Below are 12874 nucleotides of genomic sequence, written 5' to 3'. Positions count from 1 at the left end.
AACGCAAGCCCTGATGGTTACAAATGGAAAGACAAAGCGTGAATCACACGCAGTGTAAATAGTAACACGAGGCACGGAGCGTGAAGCACTCCAGCCGCACACTCGACACGAGGCACGGAGCGTGAAGCACTCCAGCCGCACACTCGACACGAGGCACGGAGCGTGAAGCACTCCAGCCGCACACTCGACACGAGGCACGGAGCGTGAAGCACTCCAGCCGCACACTCGACACGAGGCACGGAGCGTGAAGCACTCCAGCCTCACACTCGACACGAGGCACGGAGCGTGAAGCACTCCAGCCGCACACTCGACACGAGGCACGGAGCGTGAAGCACTCCAGCCGCACACTCGACACGAGGCACGGAGCGTGAAGCACCCCAGCCGCACACTCGACACGAGGCACGGAGCGTGAAGCACTCCAGCCGCACACTCGACACGAGGCACGGAGCGTGAAGCACTCCAGCCGCACACTCGACACGAGGCACGGAGCGTGAAGCACTCCAGCCGCACACTCGACACGAGGCACACAGCTGAAAAAACTCACAGCCCAAGTGCTAAGTCACTTAGAGCAACGACGACAACACTAGCTGCTAGCGGAGCTGTTAAACTTAGCAAATGGCGGCAGTGCAGACAAAGTACTTCAAGGAGTGGAAAACACTCACGGCAAGCCCAACACAGTACACTATACTGGTTCTGATACACACACTACCACGTAGTTAACAGGGTTAGCGACACAACTAAACAAATAGCCAGCTTTCATCGAAACAACACAGCTAATGTGCACAGAGGAAAATATCCAGCAGGGCAGCGGCAAGGCGCGCACCCGGCGTTTAGGAAGGTGTACTCACGACAGGCGTCAAAGAATACAAAAAACAGTGAAGCCGTGTCTCGCAGCCTCAGGAGGACGTGTGCAGTGCACGTAGCTCCAACCGAAGGTGGGTTGCGAGGCTACAAACGAGAGCGGCAATCACAGCTAAATGCGTTCTCAACCTCTAAGAATGCGAGAATGTAGAAAAGTAGCGAGCGCTGGGTGCGTCTGGTATATAAAGACAACCACTGACGTCACCCAGGTCACATTCAATGGTGTGACTTTGCTGGTATATATTCTCGACCTCTGTGCTGCGCACATGTAGTTATCCAGGTGCTAAAGCACCGCCCTCTGGCGGTCAGGAGGAATGAAATAGAACAATGATTTGCAAATCCTCTTCAACCTATATTCAATTGAATACACCACACAGACAAGATATTTAATGTTCAAACTGAAACTTTGTTTTTGTGTAAATATTTACTCATTTTGAAATGGATGCCTGCAACACGTTTCAAAAAAGCTGGGACAGTGGTATGTTTACAAAGCCACACTGTTGTAACACGTGCAGAATGTGGCTTGGCATTGTCTTGCTGAAATAAGCAGGGACGTCCCTGAACAAGACGTTGTTTGGATGACAGCATGTATTGCTCCAAAACCTGGATGTACCTTTCAGCATTTATGGTGCCATCACAGATGTGTAAGTTGCCTATGCCATGGGCACTAACATACCCCCATACCATCACAGATGCTGATTTTTGAACTTTGCGCTGGTAACAATATGGATGGTCTTTTTCCTCTTTTGTCCAGAGGACACAACGTCTATGATTTCCAAAAATAATTTGAAATGTGGACTCATTGGACCACAGCACACTTTTCCACTTTGCGTCTGTCCATTTCAAATGAGCTCGGGCCCAGAGAAGGCGGCGGTGTTTGTGGATGTTGTTGATGTATAGCTTTGCATGGTAGAGTTTTAATTTGCACTTGTAGATGTAGCAACGAACTGTGTTAACTGACAGTGGTTTTCTGAAGTGTTCCTGAGCCCACACGGTAAGATCCTTTACACAATGATGTCGGTTTTTAATGTAGTGCCGCCTGAGGGATCGAAGGTCACGGGCATTCAATGTTGGTTTTCAGCCTTGCCGCTTACGTGTAGAAAGTTCTCCAGATTCTCTGAATCTTCTGATTATATTATGGACTGCAGATGATGGAATCCCTAAATCTCTTGCAATTGAACGTTGAGAAACATTGTTCTTAAACTGTTGGACTATTTTTTTTTTTTTTTTTTAAGCAGTTGTTCACAAAGTGGTGATCCTCGTTCTGTCTTTGCTTGTGAATGGCTGAGCTTTTTGGGGATGCTCCTTTTATACCCAATCATTACACTCACCTGTTTCCAATTAACATGTTCACCCGTGGAATGTTCCAAACAGGTGTTCTTTAAGCATTCATCAACTTTCCCAGTCTTTTGTTGCCACTGAAATGTGAAATGTGTTGCAGGTATCCATTTCAAAATGATCAAATATTTACACACAAAAGAAAATCAGTTTGGACATTAAATATCTTGTCTTTGTGGTGTATTCAATTGAATATAGGTTGAAGAGGATTTGCAAATCATTGGATTCTGTTTTATTTACATTTGACACAACGTCCCAACTTAATTGGAATTGGGGTTGTAAGCTAATTAGCCTATCTAAAAGAAATTGCATATTCTTCATACCTGTGAATGTATCAAAACACTAACATCTGGTTTTGCTTTTCAACAGGCATTTCTTTTTCTAAATTGCCTACATAGTGATGACAGTAATGAAAGTTTGTTTAACTAAACACGATTTCCTTCTGCATTTCAGAGTCAGGATGGCAGGTCGTCGGTTCGCAGTGAAGGCAATCAATTGGGCGGCATTTGCTGAACGGGTTCCTCCCAACCAGAGAAGCATGTTCAATGCTTTCAAGACTCGCAGTGACAGCATCTCTGCAAAGTTAGTGACACCAGCTCTACATATTAGATGGAAACAGTTAAAGCTAGAGTTGGTAGTCCTGGAGAGATAGGAAGATTTGAAAGTAGCACCTCCTCTAGGTTCCACCCCTACCCCGTCAGTGCTCCGTCCAAAGCCACGCCCCACAAACTTGAACTCGCATTTGACTGTGGGACTCGGTGGGGCAGAGCAGAGCCGACTTAGCCATTTCAGCATCGACCAAACTACCTCATGTCTCAGTTACCTGTAAAGGCCCCCTGACACGAGCATGCCTTTGACTCACTCACTAGCACGACCTGTGTCGTGCTGAAGAGTAAACTCGTCTTTAACGGGTGCAGACAAGATGTGAGAGGGGCACCGGCACATGCTGTTGCGCACAGAGAATTTTGAAATGTTCAAAAAATCTTTCACACATAAATGTCGTGCTACATGGCACGATCCAATCGCCAAAATGATGTGCAGCTCATCAAGTGGCGTAAAGAAGTGAACAGAGCGAGTGGTGACGTCAGCGGATTGCATCAGAGCACAGCTCGTCTGGAGGATTATAACAAGATGTTAGATCTATCAAAAACACACTTTAACAGCTGCACACAGAAGGAAAGAACACACAACTGTTTTACCAAGCCATGACAATGTAAACCTGACAAATAATTACCTTTTTAAACGGCTCAAAATGCTTTCTGCAGTCCTCTGTGATTCAGGAAGCGATTACAGCCGTTTTGAACGACCAGTTTGCAGAGAAAATGATTAATCCCACACTAAATAATTATTTTATATACACAGCATCCAGCGCAGAACGCATGGCAGCCGGTACAACAAAGAACGGCGTCCGGGTGGGATCATCATGACATGCGTGCTCTTAAAGACATGCTCATGTCAGGGGGCCTTAAGTAAACTGTATTATTGTAATGTTTTCTTTTTGAAAGTACAATATAGTACAATGCCTCAGTTGTTTGCACCGAGAAAATGCTGTACCGATGTTGACTCTCGTCTGACCTCTTGCTTTATCCCGAGCCTTTTTCATTGCAGCCTTTTCTGCCTTCGGCTTTCTTTTCCTTGGCTTTCTATCAGGGTGAGCCGTTAAACGTAACAGTGGAAGTGGTAGTTTCAGCTGTATTCCCTCTGCCATTGTACCAAAGTGAACTTCTTTGGTGAAACGAGATGAGTGTGCGCGAGTGGAGGAGGGAGGGACAGAGGGGGGCATTGAGCCTGGTGATGTGAGCAGGAAGAACTAGACATGAAGGCATCTGATTTTTGAGAGCGCACCGCGGGGCTTATACTGTTCGGAGTTTTATCGATCCTACAGCTGCTACAGACGTCTGATTCCCCCCCCCCCTTTCCCTTGTTCCTTTTTCTGAATACATAATGTATTGACTACTGTTAGGACAGACTGACCAATTCACCCAATATAACAAAAAGTGTTTCTGAACAGACTTACCTACCCTACCTTTAACTTGTCACCTTCAGCGTTTTAGTGCGAGAGCATTCATCTCAGCTGTTGCAGTGCTGAAAAACATGAGCGGTGCTTTTAAAAAAAAAAAAAAAATTATTTCAATATTTCTCAAAGCAGTCTGATAGATTATACAAAAAAGAAATACGTCACACAGGTTATTCTTAAGTATTTTTTCCAAAACTCAGGTACAGTATGTGAATTGTGAAGGTAATGATGCCTTTATGCGATTTTGTTCATTGAGGACAGCACTCTTGCTTGGTAAAGTTTGTTGTTGTTGTTTTAGCAATTTAAAACATAAAAGTAATGCAACTCTTTTAAGGGAAACAATTGCTCAGTAAATTAGCAAAATCCAACTTTGTATGTTATGTTTGTTTTCTTGTAGTAAGAGAGTTTGTATTTGTTAGTGATTTTCTACGGCAACTGGGCTTCAAAGATGCTCCAGCAGACAGCCCAAAGCAAGTGAACATCTTGTCATTTGGATCCAGGCTGGAAGAGCAGCAGGAGCAAGTTGAGTGGAGAAGGAACGTCTCATCAGTCAGGCCTGTGGGCAGAGTGAAGGACGACATTGCCTCAGTGTCGCGATCTGATCGGGCCCCTTGTCTGATCAGTCCCCTCTTTCATAGTGCGCATGACACCGGCAGGAGGAGAGAAGCTCAGTCAGTAACAGATGGTGACAGCGGCAAAGAAAGACAGCATTTGTAGGAAAGTGCTTAATCAGTGAATAACCACAAAAACAACGCACAAAGGATATTATTGTTTTTCCTTTACACAAGGGACTGTAACTTCAGCTTGCAGGTGTCACCGACTGAACAGCCCCCCCTAAAAATTGTTCCACCCTGCCTTCACTGTGCATGCGTCATTAGCCGCGGTTCACCTATTATCACGTCGTTTTTGCTTCAAACTGCACTCCAGTCATCATCTATCTCAGCAACAGATATCTGAATCTTTTGTACAACAAGCGATCAGAGCGCCACAGCTAAATGAGCTGCTAGCTGATGTGTTCACTGCGCGTCGGTCATTTCAAAGCATCATGGAGTATCGCCTCGTTTCTGCTTAAAACTGACTTTAGAATGATTTAAGAGGTTTTACCTTGTCATCTGACGGTTAATAATCCCTTTAATCCATTTGATCGCTTTGGGTGAAGAGACTGTCTTAGACAAGCTGCTAAGCTCCAAAATGACGCATGTTCAATGAAGGTAGGGCAGACCCAATTTTTAGGGTAGACCGTTCGGTCTGCTACACTGGTAACAGTGGCAGCATTTGGAGGAACAACGTTTAATCAGTTAAGTTCCATAACAACACTCAGAGGTATTATTGTCTATATTACAATAGCCAAGTAGCCTCTGTGTGCGTGTGTGTGCATACCTTTGATCATGCAAAAACTGGGGAGAGCTGATATTTTCCATTTGGTATACTTATGTATTTGGGGTCAAGGATGAACGCTGCGAAAATGGAAAGTTGACAAGACAGATATTTGTTGAGAAACTAGCGATTTTATCTAACCACTAAACAAGGGACATTGTGCTGCGATGCACCATGGGAATTTGGGTTTTGAGGTTTTAAATGTTATTGTGGTTTGTTAAACAATGTTATTGATTAATTGTGTTTTTGTAGTTAATTTGGTTTAGTCACTTTAGATAAGTGTGTTGCTGTTGCCATGAGTGACTTTAGTACCATGTTGGTACCATAAGTGAAATATGTAGTGCTTTTCATGCCTTCTGCCACTGTCTATCACATTAAAAGCACCTGCTTACAGCAGATTGTAGAAACACAAAATGCTGTGTGTGTGTGTGTGTGTGTGTGTGTGTGTGTGTGTGTGTGTGTGTGTGTGTGTGTGTAATTTTGATGATGCACTAACTGTTGAGAGCTGACATTTGCAGTTTGGTATGCTTATGTATTTTGGGTCAAGGATGAATAGGGCCAAAACTGATCATTGATATGATTAATATTTTTAGACAAGCTACATAGATTAGCTGACAACACTGAACAATGAACATTAATATTTACATTCTGGACTCGCATGCCATTCCAGCAGGGGGCAGTAAGTCATCTATATCTTAAGTGTGTGTGCTTGCATGATTTTATATAGTTAAGCTCAATGTAAATACGTCCATAATATAATTGTAAATGTACAACTCCAATTCTATTGAAGTTGGGACGTTGTGTAAAATGTAAATAAAAATAGAATACAAAGAGCTGCAGCTTTTATGTGCTATCAAACTAAAATATAACACACTGCTAAAATGCCCTTGGCCGTATGAGCATTATCTTCTTTATAATTTGCAGTTGTTTAATCCGTTTTGCCCCACTGACAACAATTATTGCCGAAGTGTATCACTGTCATTTTCTGCTCACAATAAAACAAATCTCAAACTTTTTCCACTTATAAGACAAACAAACAAAATAATCTGGGCATAAACGGGTTAATTGGTATCCTGATGCCAAAAAATGTGTGTATATATATATATATATATATATATATATATATGTATATGTGTGTGTGTACACACGCATGTATTATTTACAGTAATTATTAAGAGTTTGTACATGTTCAATCAAGCCCCTTTATTTTTTCACGTGGCAATTTCACAAGGACCACAATGGAAATAAGCATTTATTTTTATTGTGTTATCTGTGTATCATTAATATATTCACCTCTGTAATCAATCATAATATTTTACTTATGTTTTAACCGTGTCTACAGCAGGGCATGCATGTGGCATACATGAGCTTTTAAAAAGCGCTGAAGTTACCTTTGACTGCGTGTGATGCATGCTGACATCCGTGACATGTCTTGTAAATCACTCCAGAGGTGTTATCAGGTTATAAAAAGTGTTTTCAGTTTTGGAAGGGTTTATTTCTCTCTAGCTTTTACATAATATATGAACAACATGTCATATTTACACAGAAAGGCAACTGTTTTGGAGTGGGTTGAATTAGCAGCCAGTGACTTCACTGTGCCTCTCTACTCTGATTAGCTGCCCCCCCCCCCCAAAAAAAAAAACAAAACAAAAAAAAAACAGGGATTTGCATGATTCATAGCATAAAAATTGGAAACAGAATGTGATGTTTTGACCTCTTAAAATAGGTAAAGGTTAGTCATGTTTGAACTTGTCCAAGGTCTGTGTCCCAAAAATTAAGACTCTGGCAGTCATAGGACCGGACTTATGCTAAGGACAGACCCAAAGCCTTTGCAATACCCGATGGCCATAGTTTGGCCTTGGGTAATAAAAATGTTCTCACATTATCAACCCCTGCAGAGCTGTGTAGGAGCAGGTGAGAGGTTTACATTCACACAGACTTTACATTCATGATTGAGTTTTATTCATGCAGTTTCTTGATCAGTATGTTCACACAGCACAGCTACAAAATCATGTGATTCAGCTCCTCACCTCTGTGTGTTCCCTCACAATTTGCTGTAAATATTAGTGTCCTGTTGAAAAATTGACTCCACCTCCCTGTATAAAATTAATCTCATCTGAATAGGGTTTATGTTGAAATTGGGTTAAATTTAAACTCTCCTGAGTGTAGCTGTATCATGCTTAGGCTATATATATATATATATATATATATATATATATATATATATATATATATATACTCAACAAAAATATAAATGCAACACTTTTGGTTTTGCTCCCATTTTGTATGAGATGAACTCAAAGATCTAAAACTTTTTCCACATACACAATATCACCATTTCCCTTAAATATTGTGCACAAACCAGTCTAAATCTGTGATAGTGAGCACTTCTCCTTTGCTGAGATAATCCATCCCACCTCACAGGTGTGCCATACCAAGATGCTGATTAGACACCATGATTAGTGCACAGGTGTGCCTTAGACTGCCCACAATAAAAGGCCACTCTGAAAGCTGCAGTTTTATCACACAGCACAATGCCACAGATGTCGCAAGATTTGAGGGAGCGTGCAATTGGCATGCTGACAGCAGGAATGTCAACCAGAGCTGTTGCTCGTGTATTGAATGTTCATTTCTCTACCATAAGCCGTCTCCAAAGGCGTTTCAGAGAATTTGGCAGTACATCCAACCAGCCTCACAAACGCAGACCACGTGTAACCACACCAGCCCAGGACCTCCACATCCAGCATGTTCACCTCCAAGATCATCTGAGACCAGCCACTCGGACAGCTGCTGAAACAATCGGTTTGGATAACCAAAGAATTTCTGCACAAACTGTCAGAAACCGTCTCAGGGAAGCTCATCTGCATGCTCGTCATCCTCATCGGGGTCTCGACCTGACTCCAGTTCATCGTCGTAACCGACTTGAGTGGGCAAATGCTCACATTCGCTGGTGTTTGGCACGTTGGAGAGGTGTTCTCTTCACGGATGATGCAAAGGAGATGTGTTGCACTGCATGAGGCAAATGGTGGTCACACCAGATACTGACTGGTATCCCCCCCTCATGAAACAAAACTGCACCTTTCAGAGTGGCCTTTTATTGTGGGCAGTCTAAGGCACACCTGTGCACTAATCATAGGGTCTAATCAGCATCTTGATATGGCACACCTGTGAGGTGGGATGGATTATCTCAGCAAAGGAGAAGTGCTCACTATCACAGATTTAGACTGGTTTGTGAACAATATTTGAGGGAAATGGTGATATTGTGTATGTGGAAAAAGTTTTAGATCTTTGAGCTCATCTCATGCAAAATGGGAGCAAAACCAAAAGTGTTGCGTTTATATTTATATATATACATATATATATAGTTATTTGTATTAGTATCACTGGTGTTCTTAATTTGCTGACTTTATCTTTGGTATCATCTGACTTGTTTCATCAATCTCTTTGTTGCCAGATTGGCTTCATTGCCACAGACTCCTCCTGCCATCGACTGGGCTTACTACAGGACTGCAGTGGCCAAACCTGGACTGGTGGATGAGTTTGAGAAGAAGGTGAGCTTGTGGGTAATGTTCATCTGTTGTGGAGATTTCAATCCTGCTTTTGAAACTACATACAGATATGTAATGTAATAAATATACATCTTAAAATGTACACAGTGCAGCTTACAGACAAATAAAGTAGGTCACCATTCATTGTTAAAACCACAGGTACATAATATTCACATTATTTGGACTTGTTGATTGATTATGATGTTTATTTGTATAAAAAAATCTGTCCATCTTGGAAACCAGAATGCTGGTCCCACATATCTGCTTACATGGAAATATGGACACACAACTCATCCTGTTAGAAAGTAGATGTTTTGCACCAAGATCCCAAAAGCTGTCAAAATTTCACAAAATGCTGTTTTGCATTTCTGAATGCACAAAAAGTTGCAGTGTACGGCTTGGTGGAAATTCCGGTCTGTGTAAGGGGTGGAGACAGCTTGCTGTGAAAGCACTGAGGATAAATGAGGCATTTGTTAGTGGAATATGCAAGTAGGTGGCAGGTCACACCATCTGTGGACCCGTGACCTCCTGCCCTACCTACAGAAAAATGAAACCTACACATCCTCCCACCACAGTCGCGGTAAGTGGTGACACAGTCCAGACAGATGACTCTGCTGTACTGTCCCATTTGGCTGGCTACTGTAAGCAGTTGTAGAAGTCTGATTGTCCTGCCAGGATGATGGACACCACTGGGGTGCTGGTGGGTGATCCACCAGTCATCTGCAAAGGACAGGTATAACTACAGGGATCTGTAGTGTTGAGGCTAAACTTCTCCAAACAGATGGAAATGCTGCTCTCCTGGCATTGCAGGCAATCTTTGCTTCCATCTAGGAGACAGATGTCATTCCAACATATTGGGGAAAAAAAGGTCTTTTTGTCCCTCTCTAGAAAGGAAAAAGTGGTTGTCTGCATTGCAACAACTACATGGGTTTTACAATGCTCTCTACCAGGCAAAGTATTTGCAAGAGTTACTCTGTCAGATTGAGTCCCATATTTTATGGACTATATACGAGGTCTGTTAGAAAAGTATCCGACCTTTTTATTTTTTTCAAAAACCTGATGGATTTAAATCACGTGTGCTTGCATGAGCCAACCTTGAACCTTCGTGTGCATGCGTGAGTTTTTTCACGCCTGTCGATTGTGTCATTTGCTGGTAAGCAGCATTTGTGTGAGGATGGGTGGAGTCTCGTCGTTTTTTCTTTGCAAGGAAAATGGCGGAACGACTGGAGCAGCGCGACTGCATCAAATTTTGCCAGAAACTGGGCGACAGCCAGGTGGAAACCATTCGGATTATTCAGACGGCTTTCGGTGACAATCCTATGGGCATCACACAGATTAAGGAGTGGTACAACCGGTTTAAAGATGTCCGCACAACGGTGGAGAGCGAGCCACGCTCCGGGTGGCCATCAACATGCAGAAATGACCAGATCATTTCCAAAGTGAACGCTGTGGCGATGCGGGACCGTCGTGTGACTGTCTTAGAAATTGCGGAAGAGGTGGACATCAGCACTTTTTCGGCACATTCCACTGTGACAGAAGATGGCTCATGCAAGCACATGTGATTCAAATCCATCAGGTTTTTGAAAAAAAATTAAAAGGTCGGATACTTTTCTAGTAGACCTCATATTACACTGGAGTATTAGTTGCATCTGTCCAAAAATGCATCATGAGGAAGAAAAAAATAAACACATGACAGTCACACCAGTATACAAATTCCATTTATTTTTTAAACTTTGTGCTATTGTTTCATGTAATAAGTAGCAAAATGAATTAAATTTTATTTATAATGCAAACACGGTGTTAATGAGTAGAAGCTTCTGGACTAATTAGTGTTGTTGTACGAGGCACAAAGAACTGCTTCTTGTCACCACTAAGCAAAGGAAAATGTTCTGTGCTAAAATTGTGCCTGGTTATCTCATGAAATTGTTTTAAAACTCCCGCATATCTTTTTAAAATGTTGTATTTAGCCTTACTGTAGCCTAGCTGAGCTTCTCATTGTCACGTACAATGTAGGTTATTCCCTCTATTTGTTTAATATGATTTTTTTTTCCCCAGTTTGAGGTCATGATTTATTAATTTAACTCGTTCTCTAACACCCAGCACTCGTTCTCATTCAAATAATTTTGTTTTACGTTGGTCTGCACCCAGTTTAATGGCCCTTTTCTGCCACCTTCTGATCCTGAGTGTGAACCATAGTTCCCACAGGAGCAATGTGCCATGTGTATAGGTGGTGCCATTTTGTGGTTGTAGCTGACAATGCAGTTTTGTTTTGTTTTTCATATATGTCCAAATTTAAGATGCAGGACCAGCCAAACAAGTTTTAAAATAAATAAATGACAGTCTGGGAAGTATCCTATAAGTATCACTGAAGTATCCTAGCTCTGAAAGTACACATTGAATGCAAGCATAAATTTTGGTAGTTTTTCCTTGCAGTCCTGTTCGATTTTTCACAAACTGTTTTATTCAGTTGATCAAGCTGCTCTGTGGGACACCTTGAGAATTTGTGGGCGCTTCAGTAAGTTCCTAAGACATATAGCCAGCCTGTACATAAGCAATTGGTGTGCTTTGTGTTTCTAAATTCTTTCCTTCTTTGGTCTGTTCAGCAGTACTCCTTGGCGTCTTGCACACTTTAATATGGGCTCTGGTGCAATTTGCAATATCTGGACTTTGTCTAGTTGTTAGCTGCAGTAATTTGTAACTCAGTGTTGTATTTTGGCTGCGTTTGTTTGTCTTGTTGATTTTGGTCTTCTGCGGACTGGGTGTGGCTTATGAGGATCCCTGTCTGCATGTTTGCCTGCTTTGTTTGTGGCATTTTCATGTACACCAGTTGTAGATTACAGTGAAAAGGACAAAGAGCAACAATGAACGATGTAAAAAATGTTATTCAGGTCACCTGATGAGCCCATGATTTGAATGTCAATGTAGAGAAAAAAATTATGCACAATCGCAGCTACTGTGGTTTCTGGACTGTAAATTGTAAAATACAAGTTTTCTTTTTTTAGTCATTTGGCTGGTCTTGTGGCTTACAGTACATGTGAAAAATATAATGCATCGTTATCACTTACTGAGGCATTGCTGGGCCGGTAGCATGGATTTACATTTACGCTACCTGGCTATACCTGCCTGCAGTAGTGGGGGGGTAGCCCAGTACCCGCCCGCTGTGCATAAACTGATGACGTCATAGCGCGCAGCCCAAGAACTGTCCACAGACGAAAAGATGAAAAGGCGAGAAGTGTGTGTTGGTCCCAATATGGATTTACAGATGATTTTCTCATGGATAGTCTGACAATGAACAGCAGGCAAAGCAGCCAGTTTGATGACGACGCACTGGCAAATTTGGAGAGAAACACGGTACCAGCCAATGTGACAAAAGTTAAAGTGAGCCAACTTTTTATGTATGCGTTTGCTGGGTGTTGTGCCTTTTGAAATGACATTATTGTCATTGTTCATCTAATTCGGGCGAATAGCTGTCATTTTTGGTGACTGGGCATGGACGGAGGGACTCAGAAAATGCATACCGCCCTCCAAAAGCATGTTATTGTATTATCTACTGCCACAAAATATCACTACCTGTACTTTTAACAACTGAATGCTGCTACTCTACCACCTCAGAATTTAAACTGCAAAAGTATGCAGGCAAAAATGGTGATTGAGTAGCAGAAAGAATGCTGGAAATGACCGCGAAACTTGCTAGGGACTGGCAAAAAGCAGAAGTAACACTGCTGTGAACTCC

General features: G+C 42.2%; 1 protein-coding gene across 2 annotated transcripts in view; it reads left to right on the top strand.

The window, feature by feature from the left end:
- Positions 1-12874, top strand: part of atp5pd (ATP synthase peripheral stalk subunit d) — a 30415-nt gene that overhangs the window by 12785 nt on the left and 4756 nt on the right. Inside the window, exons 2-3 of one of the 2 annotated variants that reach the window (XM_034188772.1) lie at positions 2651-2781; positions 9048-9144. In XM_034188772.1, coding sequence (XP_034044663.1) covers positions 2660-2781; positions 9048-9144 — 219 coding nt within the window. In that variant the 5' untranslated portion in view covers positions 2651-2659. The remainder of the gene's footprint in view (positions 1-2650; positions 2782-9047; positions 9145-12874) is intronic. The other variant, XM_034188771.1, reaches the window with a different exon arrangement.

The sequence above is a fragment of the Thalassophryne amazonica genome, chromosome 15, assembly GCF_902500255.1.
Source record: "Thalassophryne amazonica chromosome 15, fThaAma1.1, whole genome shotgun sequence".
Lineage (NCBI taxonomy): Eukaryota > Metazoa > Chordata > Actinopteri > Batrachoidiformes > Batrachoididae > Thalassophryne > Thalassophryne amazonica.
Note: the sequence above shows the minus strand (reverse complement) of the source record. Positions and strands in the feature narration are given on the sequence as shown.